Here is a 27,963-nt window from a genome sequence, read left to right as displayed (position 1 = left end):
GGCGGTCTGTACTCTGGACGTCTGGTTTTCTCAAGAGAGCAACACCTGGTGACGTCACCATTGTAGGTCACAGCATTGCCAGCTCACCCACAACACAAACGGTACTTCTGTGTGTGCTGAGCTGCAGTGTGTGCGGATGTAGTGACGGGGAGGGAGGGAGCGCAGAGAGTATCACTACAGCGCAGCAGAGAGCCACTGTCACACAGAGCTGTCTGAGCGCAGTGGAAGGGCGCACTTTCCATTGCGCTCCTGAGAAAAACCGACTTGTCTGTTGAACAGTGGCGTGCGACAGACCCACACACACTCAGACAAACACAGCGAAGGACGTATGTGAGAGGGGTGCGTTTCAGCGGAGACTATTCCGGGGAGTCTACATCCAGGATTCAGGAATTTTGCGCAAGTCATGGCATTTGTTTGGAAAGTAAATAAACAAAGCGCTCTGCTGGCGAACTAATTCACAAAGATGAGTCACCGAGGGGGTGATCCACAACATTCAGTGGTTCTGTGGTTTTCTCAGGCGGGACAAAGTCCGGTAAGCTGCGCGATTCTCACCCACAGAGCGATAAGCGTCTCTCGGTCACCTTCTGAAATGATGTCTCGTGGCGACGTGCGTGGCGCGCCAGAGTGCGTGTGAGTGATTGACCGATAGTCTTTCTGAGAGAGAAAAAGAGAGGCTGGATATAAACAGCAGCCAGGCTTTCAGGCAGCGACAGCCAGACACTCAGAGCAGCCATCTCGCCTCTCTCACAGCTCCTCAGACCCATGCAGGATGCCCGGAGAGCGCCGGGGAGTCCTGGTCCAGCTCAGCCCGAGTTCATGACGCTCTGGGCGGCCTCGTCATGCGTCTGTTGCCCGAGCCCAGCGCTCTCCGGCTCCTCTTCCTCTTTATCTTCGTGATGGGGGTGACCCCTTCCCCGGCTCTCACAGCCGGCTGCCCAGACAGATGCGTGTGCGACGACCAGCTGGTGGTCCAGTGCGCCGGGCAGGAGCTCACCCTGTTCCCCAATGACCTGCCCCTGGCAACCCGGCAGCTCATCATCTCCAACAATCGCATCGGGGACCTTCCGGCGCTGCAGCTCAACTACCTGTCCGATCTGGTCTATCTGGACTGCAGCAACAACTCTCTGACCGAGATCTCCGAGTCCACCTTCGGGAATTTGCGAAAACTCGCCTACCTGGACTTGTCGTTCAACACCCTGCTGCAGATCGAGGACCGGACTTTCGGGCCCCTGGCGTCTCTGGTGATGCTCCGGCTGACAGATAACCCGAGGCTGGGAGAGATCCACCCGGATGCCTTCTCGGAGAATATGGCTCTGCAGGTGCTGGATGTGAGCCGCAACAACCTGACGGCCCTCAACATCAGCAGCCTGATCGCCCTGCCTGCTCTGCGGTCTCTGGGGCTCAGCGGCAACCCCTGGAGTTGCGACTGTGACACGGAGGACCTCTGCCTCTGGGTGCAGATAGAGGGCTTCAAGTTCCAAGGTGAGGACGGATGGAGTTTGAAAAATGTTCAGCACATAGTTTTCTTTCCCAACACACACACACACACAGGAACATTTAGGGTGATCTAAACTGTCAAAAAAGGATGATTTACTTTTTAAATTACCATTAAAGACTTGTTCAGTGGCAGCCCAGAATGATAATGAAAACAAAAAAACATATCCTGCATGCATCCTTTGCCAAAATTAGGTCTATAAGCCATGCCATGGTCCTGGTCAGGTGGCAGCAGTCAGACCTCTTGCAGGTGGTTTCTTGTTTGTTTGGCTCTGGAAGCGAGATCCTCTTTCTGGCTAGTTTCCTGGCAAGTAAACAAACTATTCCTCTGCTAAAACTATGAGCCAAAGACGCCCCAAGGTCTTATCATTTGTTATTGTCAGATCAGCTCATTTAGATCATTTGATTGTGGGTGCTTGGTCAATTTAGTCCCTGATGGTGGGCCACTTATTGCACTATTGCTCTCCCCTTATTTTGTGGATATGTAAGCACACGCACACTTCCATGTGCGCAGATGCAGAATCTCTCTCTCTCTTTTGCTCTGAGGCACACACACATACGCACACACACCAGAGCTAATGGTTTGACCTCAGAGTCAGAGCAATCTGAAGATTTCGTTCCCCTGCTCCTCTCTGCAATATGATCCCCTCAAACTGCCCTTCACGTCTCAATAATGTCTCAAGTTTACCCAAACAAATCAGCAGATTTGTGTTACAGTTACTTGGAGAGCAACAGCCACCTTAGCTGCCCATTCCTTAAATAGCCGGGGATTGAATTAGAGGGACCCAAGAAATTGCCAACAATGGGCCTCGCAACCTTCTCAGCGAGGGCAAGCACAGATGATCTCTGCTCGTAAATGTTAATTGAGCTTAGTTCTAAGCAGGTGAACTAGGTTAGGCCTTGTAACAATGTCGCCTTGCTAATAATAGCTGTCAGTGTACATCCCATTGATCTTACTGCATTGTCTTTCTGGGTCCTGAAGGCATAGATAATGCTGAGGAGATGAGTGTGTCCTTTTGTACCTGTTTCTTTTTCTGGCTAGCCCCTCCCGTCTGCACACACAAAAACACAGCGTGCACAGGGCTGTGCTTTGACTCTTCAATCCAGATGGTTAATGATGGTGCTCAAAAAAGCTGGACTCCTTTGCTCCCATTAAGGACAGCGTGTACTTGTGTGCATGCAAGTGACTCACTCCACTTAAGTGTGTGTGAGTCAGTGTGTGATCTGGAGGTTAGGGGAGCCCCTAAGGCCAGGACATGTGGGAAACAGGAAGGAGATTAAGGGACAAGGAGCTTGAGATGAAGGCCACTTGAAGTTGAAGTTGTTATCCACCTTCACTTTCACACCGCACTGAAGTATGCTCAAAAACTGGCACACACACACACACACACATACTCACGCACACACACGCACACACACGCACACACACACACACACTCACACACACACACTCACACATACTTACTGTACGCACTCTGCTCTGCTATTTCTCCCACCAAAAGCCCAGTCCTCACACAAACACATTTCTACCAAAAAATCAGAACAAACATTCTAAGAGAAGGGCTTTTAAGTCGTAAGTGACACAACACAACACACCCACGGCCAGGCTATTGTGTTTTCAACACACACACACACACCTATAGTGGTTAAAATCCCAACTAATAACCATAAAATTACAACTATAATTCACATCACACTATGCTTAAAAAGTCAGAAAAGTGACCAAACTACTATGCGCCCTCAAGAACACACACTCAAATCGTGTATCGATATGGCACTCATTAACACTTGCAGTAACCACTTTAACAGAGTGAATGGGGTCAAGTGAACGTGTGTGTGTGTGTGTGTGTGTGTGTGTGTGAGAGAGCATGTAGTGTGTTTCCGTGGTTATGAATGCCCTCCGATCTGACTGCAGGAGTCTAATTTACAGAGATTCCAGCTGTCGCTACCTCTCAGTGTGAATATGAATCAGGTGCATGCAAGTGTGCGTGTGTCTGTGTGCAACGTCTTCATGTACTAATTCATCTAGTACCCTTTGATAATGCTGCTGATTGTGTCGATTATTGGTAGAAAAATTTTGTGTTCGTGCCCGATTGTTAGTTTCTATTCACTTTCTGTTTCCATTTCAGTTTTTATGTCTTATGCTAGCATTTTCTTGTGTTTGCCTGTGTTTAAGTAAGTCACCCAGTTTGTGTTTGTCTTTGCGTCTTTGTCAGGCATGTGTTACTGAGAAAGGTTGACATGACTTGACTCTGGCAGCTACCAAAGTCAAAGCATGGCTTCAGGAAAGTGGCAAGGTTGGCTGGTGCATTTAATTTGTGTCTGTCCATCAGAAAGAGAGACAACAAGAGGGAGAAAGTGAGACAGGAAAGTGTTACAAAGACAAAGTGGATATGTTTCCTAGCAAATACAAGAAAAGGAAAGAAAATAGCGAGAAGACAAAATATTCTGTATGACATTCAGTACGTTGTGTGTGAGATGGTGGAGGTCAGTGCCTCTTGGTGTGCGGGTGGTACGTTTCGTCCTGGACTGGCCCTGCTATGTGCAACATCCCCCTGACCTACAGTGGAATAACTAAATAATGTAAACACTTTTTGTAGTAAGACAAATTATATTACAAGAAATGGAAGGTCATTATCAAATATCATTGTGAAACAGTTAAGTTATAAAAATAACTAAAGAAAATTAAAGGAAAGAGAAAAAAGGCAGGCAATAGTTTGCTAACTATATCAACTTTGCAAGGCCATAATATGTCAGACATGTGAGATTTTGAGCTTGTTGTGAAGTTTTGCACTCAAATAGCCAAAATCACTTCTAAAAGATGGGTCACGTCAGTTGTATGTCTTCTAACAGCTTTGTACTGACTGCTGTCCTATGTGCTCCAAACACTGTGACTTTCCTGTCCTAAACACCTAAATGTCTTCAACTCTCCATACTCAGGTTATATACCTACATTTCCTCTCTTGTCGTAATGGAATTTGAGCTTATTGAACGTCCTGCTGTACTCACCGTAGGTCAACTTTGACAAGTGCCTCGGATAAATACACAGAATTTAAGTGGCTTGTCTTGGGCTGGCAGAGTCGGTGGTGTTATGGCTCCAGTGTTTGGGAAAGTATTTCTGGCCGTCTGTGTCCTGGACAGCTCACAGACCCGAGGCAAAGAGCCAAGGCAGAGGGCCATGCACGGGGCAAGAGTTAAATATTCATAAAAAGACAAAAGAGAAACAGAGGTCTGCGGGTTCAGAGAAAGAAAGAATGAGAGAAAGAAGTCAGATTTTTTGCACCAGTTTGATTTATCTTTAATGAAAGTGAATCTTCGATTACTTGAGAAATGACGTGAGAGGAGAGACCGACTGGAATAGCATGACAAAGAATAGACAACAAAAAGACAGGCAGTCATAGACAAGACGGAAAGGGTTGAAAAATTGGGCAAACGATTAAGATTAAGACGGACTTTGCAAAAGAGAACTACAGAGAGGCAACAGAAAAAAACATGCTATAAAGGAGTTACCAATCGTATGTGCCCCAGATCTGTCAATCCATCCATTAAAACATTTATTATGACAAGGAGGCATTGATTCAATTTAATACAGGTAGACAATACATTATTTATCAGCTGGAATGATTCCTCAGACCCATCTGGTGTGGAGAAGCATATCGAATTCAACTGGCCTACTTGTGTTGTGTGGCCTGTATATATTTTTATGTCTCTATGTGCATTTCGCAGCGTGAGCTTGAAACCAAGATTGATGTGATGCTCGTGTGGGTGTGTTTGTGATGTGATCACCTGAGGCACAGAGGGGAGGTAGCTCAGGTGTGTGAGTTTGTGTGCCTGACTCGGGAGTGTGTTTGTGTTTGCGTCCAAACCAATATTTGTGCCAAGACAATAAAAATTAGAAAAGAGAGGGGAGAGTACGAAGATGACAGAGCTAAATTGAGAGAAGTGGAAGGACGTAGAAGAAGAAGAGGGAAATGGAAGTGATAAAGGCTGAAGGGGAGACATGAAGGGAGAATTAAATGCTAACGTGCCAAAGTGGGAATGAAAAGTGGGAGGTGATAAGAGGAGCAATAGAGAGAAGAGGAGAGAGAGCTGTTGCTAACTGACCTTCATTCTCTCTGCCAGAGGAAGAAGGGATCATATGGAGAAATGATGGAAAGGAGGATGGTGGTAATCTGACTAATGCCATATTTGAGAGGAGAGGAGTGAGAAGGCGTATTCAGCCCTAGTGGATGTGATGTAGAAAAGGTCAGCTATTCTTAGTCTTAGCCAACCCCAGTATGATGTGTTTAGCTGGCTAAACGGTGAGATACTTGAGCTATGCTCACATCCTATGTGAGAGGAGGGGCCCAAAAAGTCTTTCATCTTATATCACAGGCTTCCAGTAAGCAGTCGCCTTTAAAATTTGATTAAAGGTTTTTAATATGTCCACCTAATTCTGTATAACCGTCGTTTCGACATTTCATTTTAATGTCTATATTTTAAACTAAATGTTGTCTAATGCACCTGGTAGACAGGTGAAATATGAAATCGTATCAAAGAGAAGGTTGAATTCCCGGACACTGTCAGCACTGAGTTTATCACATTTCGGTCATGGACCTTAGTCAGGTATCAAATTCACAACATGAAACAACAATATCTTTATACCAAAACCACAGGCTGTAACCGCTAATCAAAAGGGGAGCCAAGCCTTAAACACCTGAGACAATAATCACATCAAAATTATCTTTAAAATGAGACAAACAATATGTGTCAAAATCCATAGAATACAAATGAAAACACACAAAAAAGAAATAGACCTGAAGTCTGGTGGAAAATGTTTAAATTACTTAATAAAGTAGGCTGTTTATTGTACAATGAATTTACAGTCACAATCAGCCAGATATAGTGTCCCACATAGGTTTTTTACATAGGCGTTTGTGGCATGAAATACTCCCTGATCCGGGGGAAAACTTTTTTCTCTTCCCATTGGCTGTTTTAAGTGTCAGTTGTTGACGTAATGCGGAAGCTGTAAACTATGGAGTGTTTGACTCCTGTTTCGGCTAAAATATCATAGATTATCTAGAAGTGTAATTACTTGTTTGGCTGTAGTAGATATTTGATATATTTAGTATATATATCTTTTTATGATCGTATTTACAACACTACTTTTCAAACCGGAAGAACTACAACTGTGGTGCTGATTTGTATCAAGCTGCATGACAATTCTTGGGAATTGTAGTTTTTAGGAAATATTAGTGTTTTTCAAAGGATTTGAAGTTGTAAATACTAAATTGAGAGTACACTGGGATGGTAAACACATTTGTGTAATCAGATTTTAAATATCTAATTGTTAAATGGGTGAAAATAAATTTTAACCATATTTATTTATTATCCTGTGCAAATTAATTATATCTATATTAATAATGTACAACTGTCCTTCATATATATTTATTATATATATATATATATAATATTTATAGTTGTACAGTATAAATATAAATAGAATTAATTGCACAATAAATAAATGGATCCGAGCCATCAAACAGCAGAAGAAGGCAGTGGTGATAGATGTAGCAATCCCAAGCGATTGTGTATTTTTTTATCTATTAACCTTTTCCTGTACATGTTGAATCTTGAGCTGCTGTAACAAGCGAATTTCCCCAGTGTGGGATCAATGAAATGTATCTTATTTGAAGTCAAGAGCTCTCCATAACACCTGGTCCCATGTCTGTTGCTTCTTTTGTTGCTGGATTATAAGCCTTCAAACATGCACCAAGGTCAAGCTTCAAAGGTCAGTATCTCAAAGCAGGAACCATGAAGAATCTTCATACTGACACATCTTACTCTCCAGGTCGCGACCTTTCCAATGATTTATCTGGTTTAGCGCCAATATATAAAATGAAGCTTTTTGTTTGTTTGTTTTTTCTTTAGTGGAACTTGTGACCGAAATAAGTCACCTTCAGAGATTGTACAATACTGCTGACAATCTGGGGCATTACTACAGGCTTGGAGGAGGGCCTGAAGTGCTTGGGTTATAGCTGAAAAGACCAACTTGTTCTCATTCACAGGTCATCATATACTGAGGCTTGCATAAGCTACTTTTTGCACAACCCTGGAGAGTTTTTGTATCTTTATGATTCTTGGTTTTGGGATTTTATGTCAGCATGACATAGCCCATTCAATCAGAATCTGTTTATCTGATGATAAATGAGGGATGTGAAATGTAAGGTCCAGTTTGATAACCCCTTCTTAAGAAAGCTGATTTTATAATTAAATATTCTCAGCCACATGTTCTTGGAAGTATTAAATTAAATGAGCAACCTTTTCTCAACAGAGATAGTGGCGTTTGGATTCAGGTTACGGCCGACCGGCAGCAAAATGAAATGGAATGAAGCCCGCTGACGGCAGACAGCCCAAAGCAGGAGTCAAACACACCAAGCCCTCCAACAATTCCCTACGTACGTGTAGCAGCGTCCATGGCAACCACCATAGCAACAATCTGAGACCTGAGAGAATCTTTGTAATAACTAACAAAACTAAGGATCATATACATTCATTTAACGAAGATTATGAGACTAAAATGCATATTTCTCACTAGAAATGTTATCAAAACACATTTTAATGCAGAAACTATCTTAAAATACTGCATTTTCCACTGAGATCACCTATCGTATTGTTGAATTATCAAGGATACTTATGTGTTTTTTGTTGAGAAATGTTGAGGATACTATTAAAAGAAAACGGATGGTTTTACATTGGAGTTCATTGAAAGCCCAGTGCTTCTCTTACAGACACTAAAGGGTACCTTGTGCATCACGCCAAGGGGCGTGACAAAACGACAGTATTTGACAACCTGCGAATGAGAACGGGTTGGTCTACATGTTGTTAGGACCTGAAATATAGACATTTAACACATAACTGTTACAACTGGGCGCCTAAAAATGTCACTTTTTAACCAAACTTTTAAGCAGGCGTTCAGACCAAAATCCTGCATTAAAATAACACAAGGGGCACTGTTGGTGGGGGTGTTTATAATGCTGAGAGACAGGATTTTACTGCGGCAATAATTTATCTTTTGTCGCAACGATTACAAGGTAAACATTGTGCATTCTTGTTACAAAGTAGCCTAATGTGATTGACCAACGCAGCACCGTTGACGCCTGGTTCAACTTTTTCACCAGACGATAATGAGTTGTTTTGCCGGAGCTACCTGCGTTGGGAGCCCTGCTTCGTTGCTGGACTGGCTCCATTCAAATGAATGAGAGGGCTGCGTTTTTTCACACAGGGCTAAAGTCGGTCTTACAGTTGTAACCTCAACTTCCTACATCAATGCCCATTATGATCATATGTATTCATAAATAATACCTCAGATCCTATTTTCAGTAGCCAGCTTCCACAGGCAGGTCAGAGGTCAAGGTCAGCTACAGAGCACCTGCACAGGAAGGTAGGGACAGAGAAACTTGTAAATTTAACAGTAAGCTTTGGTTAATTCCCTGCGATTGAGGGGATGCTTGTGTCTACAGCTTCTACTCTCCCCTCTATATGAGACCACAACCATACTGATTACCATATGCATTGGCATAATTACATATATTATATTATAAGCTGCTTGTCTGCGGTGTCTGTGTTTGCATTCACATTGTAGTCCGAAAAGCCTGAAAAATAATTGTTATTCCACTGCTCATTGCTCTTTTATGCGTCGAGTGCCAGGGAGAGGACGGAAGGATTCGGAAGAAAACAGAATGAAGTTCATAAAAGAGTCAGTGATGTTATTTAGTAGCATCTGGCCCCTACAGTAGAGAGAGCCCTGCTCTCTGTCAGTGTGTCAGTGCTGAGCTTGGAAACCATCCAGCTGATGATTTGACACAGAGACTCTTATCGCACCGCTGCGGTGGAAGGCAGCGACTCATAGAGCAACTCACACACGCGCGCGCGCGCACACACACACACACACACACACACACACACACACACACACACACACACACACACACACACACACACACACAGATCTTACAAATGTATGCACACAAACACTTGTGCTCACTGAATTGCTTACTTGCGCATTCTCTTTTAAATAAAATAGAAAAACATTAAGGTCCCCATTCACGTTTTCTGTAAAGCACTGCTTGTGTGTAATGTTTGAGTGTGTATGCGTGCTTGTATCTTCAGTATGTGTGTCTGTGTATCCCCCTGTATCTGTAAGTAAAGTGTGTGTGTATTCCTCTGTTTACTGCTGTTTATTTCCTTCAGGACTATTTCTGTCCTTATAGCCCCTGGCTTGTGGTGTGTCACACAGGGCTTTGTGTCCGGTCAGTGGCATACTTCATGACACGGCCCTCATAGTGTCACACTGACACCTCTGACCACAACCCTGGTAATATTACTATTACACAGTGACATCATACCATGCACAGCAGAAACAAGATGGGACTTAGTGCAGTGAGGACAGATACAGAATGTGACCACCATGCTCTGCTTCCTGCCCTGCTGTCAGAGGAGAAAGGAGGGACCAGACGACAGTGACATCTTGTCCAACTACAGTGTGACAGTATCTAAGCGCAGGCCAAGAGAAGAAATTTATTGCCAAAGATTAATGTTCAGACCAGACTACCTCATCATAGGGGGGCAGAGTGGGGACCATCCTGTATCCATCTTATGCTGCAGGATTTTCCAGCCAGTGCTTGTTTAAAGTGGAGGAATATGGAAACTGCAGTGCAGCATGCATGCAACAAAGTGGCTGCAGCCACTGTACTGAAACTGCTGGAATTAGACTGCACATTCAAGCTACACTGTGGGAACAAAGAGGACACACACATCTCTATCTCTCTGTCTATCACCCGCTCTCTGAGTTTCTTACTCAAATGCATGCATACACACACTCTCTAACCTGAAAATGTCCCGTGGTTTAGTTCCTGAGGTACTTCTAAATTGGTATCTACAGAATGATATTATGACAACAAGCAGAGACTTAAAGGAAGTTTATGAGTGGGATAAGTGTCAAGGCAAGGTTGAAATCAGGGTAAAGTTTAGCTCAAGTTGTTCCAGTGCTGGCCTAGACATTGTCCAAACTCTCAATTCAAAAGTTTTGGCACTTTTAAAAACATTTTAAAGATGGATTTTCATTCAAAGCATTGCATGCTTTTAAATCAAATAGCATCTTTGAATAAGTGCCTCATAAGTAGCCACACAAAACTTACTGAGGAAGTTTTCCCCGCCCTGTTAGCTCAGACACAGTAATAAAACTGGACTTAGTCAATTACACCAGCGCCTTTAATTAAACAAGATTATTAACTGCAGGAAATTTGAATGCCTTAAATATTGGACCTTAGATATTATGATACAGGAGTATTATCATCCTTCAATGAAAGTGCTAAGGCAAACATCATTGAAGACAAGATTTTAAAAACTGCGAAAAACACTGAAAATGTCAAGGGCCTTCTGCCTGAATGATGTCTGAGTGGTTTCCCAGCCTAAGAGATGGGATGAGTGAGAAAATACTGAGTGACAAAGAAACAGACGGTGATGTGAGACTGAAGGCGGAGTGAATCATCCTGCCTGCCACCTTTTCCCGTGTTTTCCAGTGATAGTCAAATTATTTTCTCTTATCTCTGATTATAGGAGGCAGTCATGAATTCTCTCTAAAATGCAGCCACAAATGTTTGGTGGCTAAGGAGGTTTGCTGTGTGAAATTCAGAGGCCTTTTGCTCCCTTGGGTTTGGTAGACAAAGAAAGCTTATACCTGATTTACTGTATATTCCTTATATATTATCTGCCAATGCTTAGTTCTGATCTGACATTTATGTTGGCACACATACTACAGCTGCACATGCACAGTTCACTTTTAACCTAAACTTGGTACAGCCTAAAGCCTAAGTCAGTCCAATTATAACACAGTGTGTTTGACAGATGAATAGTATTAAAGAGATAACCTTTGAAAGAAGAAATATCACAGTCTTCCTCTTACAAACACACCTTTGCTCAATCCAAAACACTCAGTGGTTCAACTGCCACAGCTGTACTTGGTCTGGTATGACCAGTAGCTTATGGTGGCTAATGTTAGCAAACTTTAGGTAAATACTGAGTCAGTTCACTGACTTTATGACTCTTTTCCACGTGTGCTACTGCTTATTAACTGATAATCATCACTTGTAGCCACAGCAGAGGCTGTTTAGCAAAAATTACATAGTCACACAGATTCCCTTTACAGTAATGGCTTCCTTTTATTGTCATTTAAAAGTTCTAATGCACTTTTAAATGCAGTTTTTAACCAACAACAGCACTTGTGCTGCAAAATGTCACTGAGATAAAGGCAAAGTGAGAGGTGATGATTAAAACAAGGATTAGGCTTGACATAGGTGATACTGATCAATAAAATAGGGTTTAATTGGCCTTAATAGTAATCCAGAAGATCAGTTTGGGACATTCCAGCTGTGGGTGAAGGCCCCAAATGGGTCTTCTTTCAGAGAAATTGTCTCCAGGATAACAATGACAAGAAGAGTAATAACGATTGATTGAGATAATTTTTATCTTGGCTTAAAATACTTGTAAAACTACACCTGCCAAATTCTGGTAAATGTTGTTTTAGAGATTTGTCTTGGCTTTCATCATGCTTTTCTTTGAGAGGAGAACAGACAGCAGTAACATGCCAAAGTCTGAATTGTTGCAAGGTGCAGGAAACACTGACAGAGGAAGGAGGACAGATGAGATCCAAATACCCTGAGGAACCTGTTCACTGTTGTGTGTTTGTACAGTCACTGATTGTACCTCACTCTTCCAGCATCCAGCTATGAATGTTATATTGTAAGAGGTAATAGACAGCAACCTCACTGCATGCATACACAAGAAAAAATATTGCATATTTACTTCCTCCCATATTTCCTTCTTTGAATAGAAGAAAAATGAGACTAGACGTCATAGAAATCTTTTTGTGATCAGAGATTAAAAAGAGGCAATGTCCATTATGCATTTGAACCATTCAGCAAAATAAGGCTCTTCCAGTGGTAGTGAACGATCCGTGAAGCGCCCTTAAAGCCTGCACAATCAGCCTCAGATGGAATAATATTTTGTTCGCTTTTTCACTGGAGGAAGTGCACTGAAAGACAGAAAGAGAAAGTGAGTGGAGACAAGGAGAGGGAGAATATGAAATGACAGTTTGGGGAAGCCTCTGCGTGTCCTTCCTCCCACTGAGTGACAGTTGAAACTGGTTCATCCTCGGTTTATCTGTTGCTACTGAATAACTGTACAGTAATCTTAGCACATCACTAATCACCATAATGACTTGCATACTGTTCCCTGCTAACTCAGTAACTTATTACCCTCTGGCCTCACCTGCTATTTCTGCCCAGACAGGGAAAGCTGTCACATCAACACAGACACACAGATGCATACGCACACTGATCCAGCAGACAGCATCAGCACGATGTGTCTCCTCAAGTCTGAGACAAAGCCCCCTGGTGAGGTGATCGTTAAGTATTGATCAAGAACCTTATCACACCCCTGCAGATATGTGGTGGACATTTTCCTCTGCAGGCTTGTCAAAAAACCTTTTTAAAACACCAGGTTGGTTGAATGAGTCATTTTTAACCCTTTCAGACATACATTCAGAGTAATCTAATCACCAGACTAATCTGTCTCGGGGGGTTAGCTTGGGGTTACACTGGATATTAGGAGCGAGAATAAAGCGCTTAAGAATTTGTCTGGAAGGATTTAAGTCAATTTGTGTTATGTGTGCTGTATATACAGATACCAAACTGGTAGTCTTTGGTTTCACAAGCCATCATTTCACAACTTCAAGCTCCTGCTTTCCTCTTACACTGCTGCTGCTTTCGCGAAGCCCTGGCAAGTAGTCGAAGTATAGATCTATTCTCGCCATCCTTCCCCCATCACTCATCCCCATGTTCAGACCTTTGGCTTTAATGGTAGATGAGTGCAGATTAATTAACATTGTTAACAGCAATAATCCATCAGCGGGCAGGACTACAGCCAGACACAGTTCTCTCCTCTCTCATCTTCTGAGGTCAGACTCACTGCACCTGTCCCTTCCTTTGTGTGTGTGTGCATGCAGATATTACCAAATTGTTCCTCCTGTCTGTGCATTTGTTTGCCTTTCTTCCTATTTTTCTTTTTTAGTGTTGTCGTCTCTCTCTCTTATTACCAAATTGTTTCAGTGCCCCTGTCTGTCTCTCTTTCAGCTTTGTTTCCAGCTGTTTTTTCTTGCAATTGAGCATGCAGGGAGGGTGCGAGCAAAGGAGCATGGGAGTTAGCGGCGCTCGTAACGAGAGATGAAGTCAGATGAACTGATAGAAAACATAGCACTCTGTGTCCTGCTCTCCTCTTATCTCTGATCACACCATTAGATACACACAGAGCAAGCCTCTCTTCTCTTTTTAACACTCCACATTCGTACTAATTAATATATGTGAGGGTACTGTATATGCTAATGCTGCAAAGTCATGATGAGCAGAATGAAAACATGCAGCAGGGCATGATAAGCACTGCTGAAGCATTCTTGAACAAGACACCGAATCCTGAAGGGGTTCTGCAGCCGAGCCTGACCTTTGACCTCTCTGTGGCGAAGCATCAAACACCATAAATAAACATTTTAGAGTATTCAAAAGGCTTGTTGTGCCAGTGTTTCTGCCTTCCTGTGTTGTCAAAAGTCATCCTGGCTGATTATCATATTCCTCATTATGAACAGCAGATGTTTAGTCAGGGAAAACACTCATCTCCTTATCTCTCCGCAGCTGCAGAGTGATTTGTTAGTGTATAAGGATGTGCGTGAGGGGGTGGGAGGGTTGATGTGTCAGAGGCTTGCAGTCAAGTCTAGTCACCTTTCTGTGCATGTGTGTGAGCGTGTGTGTGTGTGTGTGCGCAGCATAATAATGTTGCCATGTCCGAGACCCCAAAGACCTACATTATTCAGAGGAGTAGAGCCTAGTATTAGCGTCTCTCGGGATCATTCATCACAAAGGTTATCACTGCATTGTTAACTGCTGTTTGTGTGTGTGTGTGTGTGTGTGTGTGTGTGTGTCCTGGCCTTTGTTCATATATACTGATTATTCTCTACCACTGCTCTCTTTTATACTATATCTTTCCTCATTAATCTCTTCTCTCCTGACTTCTCCACCCTCTCTTTCTCCTTCTTCCTTCCTTACTCTTTCTCTCCTTTTCCTCCAGACGAGGGCCAGACAGTTTGCCACAGTCCCCCAGAGCTGGCAGGCCAGCGATTGGCGGAGGTCGGCATGCAGCTGCGGGCAGACTGCCACCAAGGCCTGGGCTACTGGGACTACCTCTTCTTCATTGCCATCGGCTTCGTCATCTTCTCGGCCGGCACGGTGTCGGCCTGGGTGATGGGCGTGCTCATGGTGCTGTACGAGCGCTACAGCAAAAGGAAGAGCGAGGAGCTGGACAGCGACGACGAGGAGGATAGGGGAGGGATGGGCGGAGGAGGTGGAGGAGGAGGAGGAGGGAACCAGGGGAACGGGGATCTGAGCAAGCCCAGTATGCAGGTGTGACAGGCTGATGTGAAACAATGTGAGAAGGCATGACATGAGAACAGGAGGAGAGAAAAAAGACAAAGGAAGAACCAGAAGTGATGAGGGGACTGTGAGACCAAAGGCTCTACAAAGAACCAAGATCTGACTGTCTCTCTTTGTTATAGATTTAGATATCGCAATATGCTCTTCACCATATTGGACAGAAAGTGTGTGTGTGTGTGTGTGTGTGTGTGTGTGTGTGTGAGTGTGTGTGTGTCTGTGAGAAAGAAAGAGAGACAGACAGAGACAGCAATAAGGATGACTATGCCTTCACTTCAGGAGTACAGAATGACCTCTGAGATTATTGAGAGCAATAACCCCCATACACACAACAACACAAACACACACACACACACTGCTCATCTCAGCACAGATACTACGTAGCTGCTGGTTTCTCTGAGTGGGCGGATGTACCTGCATACTATGTGAAGTGCTCTTGAGTAATATTCTGTAAATGATGATTATAACAAGATATGGTATGTGAGTGACACATTCAAACACACACACACACACACACACACACACACACACACAAACACACAGCACATGAATACACATGAGAAGGTATTGGGGGTCACAAAGAGAGTGATGCCTTATCTCTGCTACAATAAAAAGGGAAAACTAGTAGATTTCAGTATGAAGATGTGATTTTCCTGACTGCCTTAAGGCATCTCACTTGAAATAGTGAACAGTCACTGTTGTCTCCTATAGACAGAATCCGTACAGAAACAGTTTGGGATATGTTAAAATAATTTGAATGTAAAAACTAAGAATGAACCACGTCTACAACTCACATTAATGGAACACAGATAGATAAACTTAACAGAGTGGAGATTTTGTTCTCCTGCTACTGGTGAGTTACTGGTGGGATTAACATGTGAGTTTCGAAGTTTAAAGGTACCCTGTGGAGTTTTTCACCACTAGTGGCACTATGAAGCAGTGTTTTGATAAGAGGGTCCCCATTTTATTTGTATCTCGTGCTCTGTCTACACACATGAGTACACCGGTGACACGATCCATATTCCTGGTGATGGTTTCATGCTGTTGTTCTGACAGTCGGCAGCGGTAACTCACTAAGAAACATAGTTAGCAAACATGGATGTAAGCAATGCAGGTTTCAAAACATTTAAAAAAAAAAAATCAGTTTTACAAATGTTTTACAAAGAAGAAAATGCATTCAACACGTTTGTAGGCCTCAAGGATACAAACAACTTAATTTATGCCATAAATTCTGAATGTAAATATAATTATTTGTTGACAAGAAAACTCCACAGAGTACCTTTAAAGAGCAACTTAACACCTCCCTGAAAATCTTGTTTTTGCTGTCCAGTGGTTTTTACCTTTCTTCATTGATGTATAAGTGTACTCTGGGTTGTGTCAGTACACGTGACATCACTGTTGGGTGTGGTTACTGGCGAAACAGAGCACACTTCTGACCACACCCATCAATAGTCTAGTTTCCATCCAAATGTTGCGCAAACTTTAACCGAATGCACCGCTGTGAATATTAGGAGTTGGTTAATTGAGATAAATAGTTGGTGGTGCTAATTCTCCACTCAGATGCCATTAAACCATTGCAGAAGAAGAGGGCATAACGAGCTGATGTAATTAAGAGTGCCATTCAAACCTGAAATGATGGAAAACCGTGTGGAAAATGTGACGGAAATATGGCATTTCTGTTTGTTTGAGGTATTAATTTGAGGAATATTAAAGTCTCCTCATCCCTCCACACAGATCTGATGTTTTTCTCTCCAGTGGAGCAGAAGCTTTAAGTCACATGCTTCATGTTCGTCATGATTTATTCGCTAAGTCTGTTTCCACTGCTCTATCACATTTTGTTTTTATCAATATCAACCTTTTCTCTTTTTTTGCAATTTTTTTTTTTTTCAAATTTCCACTCAGGTTTTGCTATACACATTTTCAATTTGCAGGTGGATGGAAACACACGTATTGATGAAACAGACCAGAGAGGGCAGTGTGACGCTGCTTTTCAGCTTGGTGTTAACTTACTTAACTAAGTCTACCTATAGCGACACTATGTGACTGTATCATATCTTGTGTGTACTGTACATGTGTTCATCTTCATGTTTCTGTGTGTATATGCTTTCCTGTGCTGCAAGCCACACTGCGGTAGTTTCTCATTCAGTCTTCTGGAGCAGGTTCATTGCAGCTGCACTTGAAGACAGCATCAGGGTGATGGAGTCAGTCGTATAGCTAACGATGACTCTACACTATGTGACTGGAAGCCTCGCTTGGTTGACCTCATGTTACAGTTATGCACATATAGGCCACAGTCTATAGATCAGCTGTCAGTGTGGAGTAGTAGTAGTAGCGTGTGTGTTCATGTATGCGTGACTGTGTTTGTGTTCAAGTGGGGCAGAGCGATCACAGAGCATCTCTGTGTGTAGCATGGACGAGTGATTCATGTGCCCAGACTGATCCAAACCATTCTTCCTCCATCCTGCTCCGCTTCCTCCCTGTCCGTCACGGGACGGATGGGCGGTTAGAGATGATAAACGACAAACTCTGGATAGAGGTGGGGTGGGGAAAGAGCGGGGTCATCATCAGAAGCGGGATCCTGATTGATGTACTTAACAGCTGTATTGAAAGACTGATTGATAGTGAGGCTTTCATTCATTTTCTGAGCTGAGTGGCTCCAAATGCCCCAGATGAATGGGCATGGGTAAATGATAACCCTCCAGAGGTCTTAGCAGAGTGTGTGTGTCAGTGTGTTTGTGCATACATGCGTGCGTGTTTATGGCTATTTCTGGCTTGGTTTATGATGGTGACGGTGTATCTTTATGTGGATAAAGAAGAGTGACAACGACATTTTCTTTCATACACAAAATATCTCACTCTTTCTCTCTTTCTCTCGCTCTCTCTCTATCTCACACACACACACACACACACACACACACACACACACACACACAGACTCACCCACATGCACAATAAATCTCAAGGGCACAGCTAAAGTCAGAGCCGTGGGCCCGAGAACATTAACACTCCAGTTTTGGTCTCTCTTACCATGCATCACTACATCCTCTTATCCTCCCCTCCATCCTCAATATGACACTGTCATCAGCTTTCACACAATGCAGGCACACACACGCAAACACACACACACACACACACCTGGGCCTATAATTTAAATCTTTAGGCTGTCATTATCAGATCATTTGTTCAAGGGGAAGCTTAGAGGCGTACAGGCTTTTAAATGACCTGCAGATTGCTGGTGTCAATCCTTCTTATGTTACATCACGTTCATAAAAAGACATCTGACCTACAAGAGCGTGGCCTCACAGCTACATACCTGAACTTATCTTTAACCACAGTGCTTCCCGTTTGGAACGAGCAGCTATCGTTAGTTTTATGCTGCCGACAAATATAGAGCTGTTTAGCAGACATAAAATGTCAGTCCTTTACCAGCAGTAGGTCAGAGGACAGGGGAGTGTGTGTGTGTGTGTGTGTTTGCTGGGCGCAATCCTGGTGTTAACTCGTCACAGGACAGAACACAGGACAGAGTAAAAATACCACTGATCTAAGAAGAAGAGGGCTTGTGTTTTGTGTGTGTGTACGTGTGTATTTGTGCACACACACATGTAAGAGGTGTTCGAGGGTGTAATCATCTGTGAAGGGGCTAAAAGTTCTATAGAGAGATATGTACAGTGCCTGGACTCAGAGTGTATACGAGATACACACTGTATGTTAGCCAGTGGAAAGGGACATTTGCGTAAGATGTGGTGTGAATTTGTGTGGATTTTTGTTTAGAGGAGTCACTGCAGCTATTATTCGTGCTCGCTGGAGAAAAGTGTAAAGGCTGAGGAGTTCAAAGAAATCGACGTGTTGTTGCTCAGAAAATCATTGCCGAGGGCGATGTTCTGGATGCGGCTGGCGTATGTGAGTAAGTGAGAGTGATGAATAAGCGGGAGGGGCTGCTTTGTAACTTGTCCCCTCCTGTCGTCATCTATTGACACGTGTGTGTGTATGTGTGTGTGGTTATGTGTGAGTGTGTATGTGTGTCTGGTTCATACATTATTACGCAGAGGAGGAAAAATCATTAACCTGCCGATTAGAGATCAGAAGTTAGAGCTGCAGAATGCAGATGTCCTCAAAGGCGACAGACCTGCAGAGACCGAACAGTCCTCACTGTATGTATTTGTGTGTGAGTGAATGTGTGTGTGTGTGTGTGTGTGTGTGTGTGTGTTCGTCCAATATGGGATTTCTGATATACCTGCTGATGTACAGTATATTATGTCTTTTCTTTCTCGTTTCTTTAGTTTTGTACATCATGAATCATAAGCAATAAAGAACATAAGGATGAAGAATGGATGAAAAGTAGTTTTCTAAGACTTTAATTGTTAATACTGAGAAAGTGATTTGAATTCTTGTGCTGCAATAGAACAGGAATTCTTACATGAATAAAACAACTACTCAGTTAAATATTGTAAGAAGTTTTATACCACAAATACTGGAAATCTTTCAACTGTCTCAAAACACTTCCTCTTCCTTTACTCTTACATAAGTGCTAATAATGAGTCTTGGAATGCATTCATTCAGGGTGTTAATAGTATTTGTAGGCTTATCGGTTCATCAGCTTGAAGTTATAATTGTTAAGTTTTTAATTAAATCAGACCCCGTTTTTGAATTATCTCTCTACATGGTAGTGTAGAGTAGTGTTAATGGCCACCACTCACACTGCCTACCTAAGCACAAGAGATTCACAGGAAAACAATGCATACATGCAATCCAGTGCAAATTTACTGATAACAGCCTCACCGTTTACTGTTCACTCTCCTAACGCCGTGTCAGAGCTGTATTTAAGTTACTGCTAATACTGATACCTACTGCTGCTAATTCACATTAAAAGCATTCAACTGGTGAAACATGGGGTGGCTTTTATTGTGAAGGTTGCAATTATTTTTGACCAACTTCTTTATTAAAGCATGAGATTGTTTGGCTGTACTGTAAACAGATACAGCAGTTGCTCTTGTGTTGTATTTGTGACAGAGAAGCTATTCAAGGAGTGTTTTCTGTAGTATTGATGTTACCACAGTAACCACAAGTGTCGCCAAATCAACCAGGACTAAGATCTTAAAGTCCAACTGAAATCACATTTAGTTATCCCTTTTTGTAGTCAGAAATAATATCATCTAGCCCGCAAACTGACGTTAGCATTGCGCTTTTCCCCTGTGAATGTTTGTTTGGTTGCTCGTTCAACAAGCTGTGGTGCAGGACAAGACGTGTGTTCATGTTTGTTAGATACGAAGGAGACGTTAGCAGTAAAGCGTAGTTTCATCAGAAGTTGGCTGTATAGGCTACATTACGCATGGCATGAGGTCGCAAACCGGAAATAAAACCAGTTGTTTGTCAACCGCCAATAAACCTCAAAGAAGAAGAAGAAACAACACCAGTCGCCTTGGCCATCTACGAGAGAAAAATGGAGAGAGGTCTTCAAGAATCAGCTTCTTCTTCTTCTTCTTCTTCTTCTTCTTCTTCTTCTTTTTCTTCTTCTCTCGGAGCAGAAACAGCTGATCAGTCATGTGAGTTTAATGTTCGCTAAGTCAGAACTTATTGTTTTCCGTTAAGCGCATTAACTCCTTTTTGAAAAAGACAAAAAACACCTCAAGCAAGCTTAAAAACATCATGAAACCAAAAAATATAAAATATAAATTTCTCTTTTGGTTTCTGATTTTCTTTCTCAAAGCAGAACACAGGACAAGTGATTTACATAGCAGATTTGTATACTGTAGAACTGTAAAAATGCTATTTAATTTCAGTTGGACTTTAAGGATTATAGCTTTTACATGGTGTCTGTTGATAATGATACTTAGTCTGTCCCTACTGTGTGTGTGTATGCAGGGGTAGGTGTGTGTGTGTGTGTGTGTGTGTGTGTGTGTGTGCATTTTTCTGCAGTAGCCTGTTGAGACTCACTTTCACAGATAACCTCCACTCTGTGAGGATGGTAAGAGCAATCTGAGATTCTCACACACTAAGAGAAACTGAACGCTCTCATAGACCCCAGTACCACCATAGCTTGTTGAACGAGCATCTTTGAGCCTGACAATGCCCACTTCTATAAATCCATTTAATGTATATTGGACACAATGTGTAGCTCCACATTACTCAAAGATTTGACCCTCTGCACACACACCACAAAAACACACACATACACAAACAGTGGGCAGTGGGATAGGTCAGGGGCTTAGAGCAGGAAGCAAAGGCTCACAGACAACTTCAGTGAATGCACATATGAATGATTCACTCTCCTCTCTCGCCTGACAACTTTTCTTTCCCCTATTTATCTGTCCTCACACTCTGCTCCCACCTGCTTGGCTCACAGCACTCCACCCTTCCACTTCCTCTTTCTTTCCACTGCCCCCATCCCTTCATTTCACTTGTGCTGCCAACTGCTCAGCTACTCCACTGGCAAAGAGCACGCTCTAATCCTTCACACAGCCCTTGAAACTCTGCCTGCTGGATTTTACAGCTTTGGAGCTTCTGGAGCTTCCCGCTAAGAAAAACAGGAAGGATAGCAGACAGACAGAAATGGCAAATGTATACTAAAAGAACACAAAACCCCAGAAGCTCAACAGCAATGCTAGAGACAAAACATTTTGTGTTCACACAACCAGTATTGTGTGTTTGTGGGTGTGTGCTTGAGTTTGTATGCTCAGTCTGATCTCGTTATTTCTCTGAGGGCAATGTTAGAGCGTGAGCATGAAGCACAGAGACCATCTAATGCAATAAGTCAATAATACATCCCATCATCGCACACGCAGACACACACACACACACACACACACACACAGCACAAAACAGCCTTCCAGGGGTAAAGATGAGCATTTTCTTCTTTGTGGATCCTTTCTTTTTGAACCAGTTCATGTCAGTAGATTCTCCTTTACATCTGTACTCACCATTAACAGCAGGGCTGCAGTGGACAAAGTTGTAGTAGAGATCACAATCTCGTCTCATTTATTTTATGAGGTAAAAATCACGTGTGGAATATTCAAACAGAAGCAGGAGAGGTGAAAAGTCAAAACTCAATAACTATGTATGCATCACTTTCAGCGTGACCCCACTTTGAGAGCTTATACACACACACACTTTCTAGCATAAAAGCCTTTCTGTAGATGACATTGTGTGAGAGCAGAGGAGAGTGTGGCTGTCAGCAGGATTCCCTCTGCTTGCTTGCCCTTGAATGGCTAAGAGGAGCCTGAGAAGAGAAGAGCAGGGACTCACTTAGATGGTTGTAGCATCAAGGACAACAGAATCAATAGATGGCCATGCTAGGAAGGCTAGTTGTGAGGCTTAAATGGAAATTCTGGTATTTTTCAACTTGGGTCTTCTTCTCATAATTGTAGCCATAGTGGCTAATGTATCATACTAACTTTGCACTCGCCACCTCTGTTGTAGAGATTCAGGAAATGTGACTCCAGCAAAACAACAGAAATCGCCGCAAGCTGCGCGAACCTCCTAAAGCTTTCCAAATAAACTTGAATTTTACATAAATCAATTCAAATGCTTGTCAACACAGAAAGTAGCTCCTCAACTTTTGTAGCTAACTGCATGGTGATCTACCAAGCTAACAGTATCTTGGTGGGCGCAAAGTTAGCATGAGTCAGAATGGCCACAATCATGAGAATAAATACTGGAATTTTCTCTTAACAATGGTCATTGTACAATAGAAAAAGTGCTCAGAGTTAACGAGGAGCTTTCAAAGACCTTTACTCGACAAAGGGATTTCTTTCAGCAGAAGCCGAGTGGACTGTGTGTGAAACAGACCAGTCAGTATGTAACTGTACTAAAATGAGAAAATAACAATTGTCAGACTAGATGTCAATCCTAGAAAAGTCAACATAGTATGATTCAAACTTGAGTGAAGATAGTATTTATATAATTATATATATAGCTAAACAATTCTGCAGATGAGCCAGCAATAGTCTTAGTTCTTATTCATGCTTTACACTGTGGTTTAAAAGGTTTCAGGACATTTAAAAAAAAAAACTCTATCAGGTGTGAAAAGTGACAACAAGCATGCCCAGATTGTGACTAGCAGAGAGAGACAGAGAGGTCAGAGGTCACAGCAGGGCTACAGACAAATGTTTCATAATTACATGAACATGACACTTTCTATAGAAACACACCATGTGCACTCACACAGATGAACAAAAACAAACACCACACAGAACAATGCACCTGAGGGTCTCTGACTGATATTATATAGGGCCTACACACACACACACAGCCTGTTATCAATCACTGGCCTATAATTAAATTGGTTGTCTGACTTACAGTAGCTCTCCTCTTTCTACTCTCTCATCTTTGGCTTTACACACTCCTACGCACTCCTGCACACTCCACACACACACACACACACACACACACACACACACACTCTCAGACTATTATTGTATGAATCTACACAGAACTTGCTTCTGTATGACTCGTGGTTCTGGCTATTTAAAACTGAAGTAACTTATATTAAGTAACATTCTATCTTTTACTATTATTAAAATGATAGTGATATTTAACCAATGACTGTGGTTTCACTCTTTCTGAAATGTGTCTTCTTTGGCTCTTTTCTGAGTTCCATGTCCTACAGTGATGTGAAAAAGTACACCTACTATGTCAGCACAATGTGTGGATGGAGGGACGGAGGGCAGAGAAGTGATTGATTTAGCCTCTGCACCAACGCCCTGGCACCAAAGATGGAATGGAGGGGTGGGAGGGAAAGAGAGGAGAGGTACATAATGCTGCTGCACCTGCAACCTTACTCAAACCTTGTCAACCCGAAAATACTTCTTTCCCTTTTCTTGTCTATTAGTGTCTTTTTCTATCTCACAACCTCTCTAATTCCCTTTTGCAATTCTTTCCGCCTCCTCCGTGGCCCCAGTGTTTCTTTCTCTTCTGTTTGCTTTTATTTTTTTACCCACTCTGCCTCTCTCTCCTTATTTGTCTTGTCTTTTGCTCTCCTTCGCTTTATCTCCCTCCCTTTATCTCCTCTCGTCTTTTTGGCAGGAACAGCGGTTTTATTATCCAACCTCACCTCTGCCAGGATGGGTCAGATACCGCAGTGGAGCCGTCTTCACTTGGTACTTAATGTAGAGAGAGGAAAAAAACACAGCTGAGGGAGGTAGAAAGAGTGACACACAGGAGTAGAGTTTATCCAGCGCATACTGTAGGTGAGAAGGTTCAGCATGGCAGCCCAGCTAATGGTGCAAAATGTGTGTTTATGCATGTGTTTGTGCAAATGTGAAGTAGGTAAAGTAGTGTTCGTGGGGTGTGTGCTGCAGCCCCACTTGGTCAGCGATGCGTCACTGTGGCTGTGGGCTTTCTCAGGAGGGATGGTAGACCAGACATGGCATGCCGATGCCAGAATGCCAGGCCCGGTCTCTGCTGCCAGCTCCAAGGAGCCTCAATCGATCCTGACAGCTCAGTGTGTCACCAGGTCACACTGACACACTGAGGCAGAAAAACAAGGACAAAGAACCATTTCAATTGGCTAAAGTTTACTCCTCTCCTTTTACCATTTGTAACAAGAATTAGAATATAGTAAGAATGCAAAATGATTTGGTTTGAGCAAATCCTGTGTGCATACTTAATAGTCCCTTATCAAGACTTTATTTTGTATTTTATACTACAGCTACCAAGCTCAAGCAAAGACAGGAAATTGACTGAGAGTGTGGCTGTCCATCTCGGCTTGTTTGGAAATTCCTTTGATTATGTTCATCCAACCGATTTAGGGCAGCAGCAGCAGCATTAACAGCAACAAAAAAATCCCTCCACTGGCTAAGTGGATGATTACGACTCTCATAAGAAACCGGCACAATCATTCTAACTGTAGTAGGCTTAGTAGGCTAAGTTTACCACACAAGGATTCATTAAACAGTCCTGACATTGCAATCCCTAAAACTCAAGAAAATAAAGGTATTGTTGTAAAATGTAAATTATTAGTATTGTCTTATTTTTGCCAATTAAATCAAAGAATAAGTTGTATTTTATTTTGTGGGTCAACATTCCACTAAATTAACTTGATTATTTATTTTTATTTAACGTTAAAAAGATATTCCAGCAATTTAGTATTGCACCTCCACTCGCAAGAGGCGTATTTAACAAAGAATAATCAAAATCAAAGCAGAAGATAAGATATTCTGACTTTTAGCTGCTATAGTATGGGTCGAGCTCCAAAAACACTACATCCCATAGTGCAGTTCAATAGAATTTTTTCCTCCCTACCTGTAAATGCCCATGTCTTGCAAACTCTATAGTCCCAGTTTGTAACACACAATTTCTGTTAAAAATACTCACAGTCTGACCAAGCTGAGATAACCCTGATGACATCATCAAGTTATTATTTTCACAACATCCCAAAGCTCCTCCCAGAGCAGTGTAGAGAGTAGTGCTCCCCATAACGGGTAAAATTGGTGGAATGCCCCTTTAAGATGAATTTTACCTTGAATTTTGATTCTAACTTTAGCTTGAGGTTGAAAAAAGCTTCAGTTTTGTTTTAAGAAAATACTTACACAAACATGCAACAAACCATGGGCAAAAAAACCCCATGAAATTGAAGTGTAAAACAAGACCTTTATGCAAATGATTTCACCTCCCCATTGAACAATGGCTTACAGAATGTACCGACAAGTGAATCATGACGGAAAAAAACAGTACTGTTTGTGCTCCAAGCTCGACTGAAAATGATAGACAAATGTCCCCAGCAGACGTTTGGCTTTCTGACCTCGACCTGCTGACCTGCTGACTAATCATCTGATGGCAAATCTCCCTCCAGGACTGAACTTTTAAACCGGCGAGGCTGGAAGGACTGGCGTGGTGCCTGTGAGGTTGTTTAGATAACCAATAAGTTAAGAAGCGAGAAGAACAGAGAAACAAACTGATGTGAAGGAAACAGATAAAAATCACATCACACTCAGACAAAACTGTGTCACAGTGACTGCCAGCATCCATTCCAGTGTCAGGCTGAGCTCAGATCTGACACACAACAGGAACATTTTCTAGATTTGTTTTCTAGATCGGATTCTCTAACCCGAGCCCAAACATCTCAATGTTCCCTTCCCTTTCACATTCAGCAGGTTGTCAAAGGACGAGAGTGTACCCGTTCTGAGCAGCATGAGAAGGTGAACCAGCCGCTGTGCCTCAGATTAAACCTCAGAATAGCAGCTCAGTGTTCCTATATTAGAGCTCATCTTCCTCTGAGACTAACAGCTCATTACCACAGGACTGCCCCCAAGGAACCCTCCCCCCCTTCACCAGCACCTCACCCCTCTCAACACGACCTCACCCCTGAGATGGAGCTCCTACATCCTGACGTATATCTACGCAAATACACCCCCTTAGTAATCTCAAAGTAACTCCCATTCCTCCTCCTGCTTTTGTATTTTACCTTCCTCTCCACCATCGTTGCAGCTGCCACCCTTATGTCAGACATTTGACCCATCTTTCTTCCATCTGAACCACCCCACAACCACACACACACACACACACACACCCCTCCAACACCTCTGTTCCCCTCTGTCCCCTTGCAGGGTGGCTCTTGTCGACACCTTTCCTGATTTGGACATTTTTGATGAGAATTCCCCACCTCAATCTCTGCTGTTTCCCTACTTAACCCTCCCAGGGGCTTCCCAGATCTGCTCTGACTGACACACACACTGACACACACTGACACACACACACACTGATGCAGACACACGCAGACAAAAACACACAAAAATGACTGGATCATGTTCGCTGTGTTACACACACGAGCGTGCACGCGTACACGCTTGCTTCGTTGTAGCCTTAATGAGGTCTCATCATGTCTTTTACTTTCTCTCCTCCTCTCTCTGCTCTGTCTTTTTCTCTTAGTCAAGTGTCATAATTTTCATTCTGGTGCTGTACTGAGGTGTCAAATTAAAACATTAGCTGAGACAAGTAATTGAACTCCTTTTGGAATTTAGATCAACATGATAAACTGTTTTGACATTCTATGAGACTCTTCAAAGACATACACAAACAGCGAAGTCATCAATAAGTGGGTCTCTCCATGAATACAAAGTGTATTATTTTCTGTCTGATTTGCACCAGAACGTGTGTGTAAGGGTGTGAGAGAGTAAGGAGAGGCAGTGTGTGTGTCTGAATGAGTTTTGTGTGCATATGTATGTGTGTGAGTCCTGGATATGGATACAGCTACAACAGAGGGTCTCATCATGAAGGAGAGGGCTTGGATGTGGAGGAGAACAGCTCATCATGGAGAAGACATTTTCATGATTGAAATGAGTGCCTCTGCATGAAAAGGTACAGTACATCCAAACAAAGCTCATCTGATTTAGCACATTTAAAGAAACCTGCCATCTGACGCATCCTGGTATCATCATTCCCACACCCGTGTCTGAGTGTGGACATCAGCACATCCTCTCTGTGAGTTGAGGGTTTGGGAATGAACTGTGGAGCCAGTATCTAAGTTGCCAGCCACTGCAGGGTAGGCTATAACTAATACTTTAATAATGAATCACAAATGTAAATGAAATGTAAATGAAGTATTAGTTTGACATTTTGGGGATACACTTATTTGCTCTCTTGCCAAGAGTTAGATGAGAAGATTGATACCACTCTCTCTTTACAGTAATATGAAGGTTAGCTTAGCTGCTGGTTAGCTTAGCTTAGCATAAAGACTGGAAACAGGGGGAAAGAGCTAGCCTAGCTCTGTCCATGGGTGCTGGTTGCCTGGTAACTGTTCCCAGTCAAGAAATAGTCCAGCACATAACCCCTTTAAAAAATTGTTGTTTTTAGCTACGCTTTGGTTTTTGCATGGATTAAACAAATGAGATAGAACATGTTAATTTGTGAGCTTTAGATATGCAGATTTTGTTACCTTTGGACAGAGCTGTTTCCCCATTTCCAGTCTTTGTGCTAAGCTAAGCTAACCAGCTGCTGGCTCCAGCTACTTATTTAC

The 27,963-nt window shown here is 42.6% G+C and overlaps 1 protein-coding gene and 1 long non-coding RNA gene across 2 annotated transcripts; one reads left to right on the top strand and one right to left on the bottom strand.

The window, feature by feature from the left end:
* On the top strand, nt 1–23,543 carry LOC122878268 (leucine-rich repeat-containing protein 52-like). The gene is made up of 2 exons (XM_044200847.1): nt 1–1,482; nt 14,653–23,543. Exons 1-2 carry the CDS (start codon nt 840–842, stop codon nt 14,988–14,990), a joined length of 981 nt encoding a protein of 326 aa, XP_044056782.1. The 5' UTR covers nt 1–839; the 3' UTR covers nt 14,991–23,543.
* LOC122878269 lies at nt 22,373–27,823 on the bottom strand. The gene is made up of 2 exons (XR_006378438.1): nt 26,495–27,823; nt 22,373–23,408 (listed from the first exon to the last, which is right to left on the bottom strand). It is a non-coding gene; the product is annotated as an uncharacterized LOC122878269 (long non-coding RNA).
* Between the last annotated feature and the right edge of the window lie 140 nt (nt 27,824–27,963).

This window comes from Siniperca chuatsi, linkage group LG6 (assembly GCF_020085105.1).
Source record: "Siniperca chuatsi isolate FFG_IHB_CAS linkage group LG6, ASM2008510v1, whole genome shotgun sequence".
NCBI lineage: Eukaryota > Metazoa > Chordata > Actinopteri > Centrarchiformes > Sinipercidae > Siniperca > Siniperca chuatsi.
This window is presented reverse-complemented; position numbering and strand designations above follow the sequence as displayed.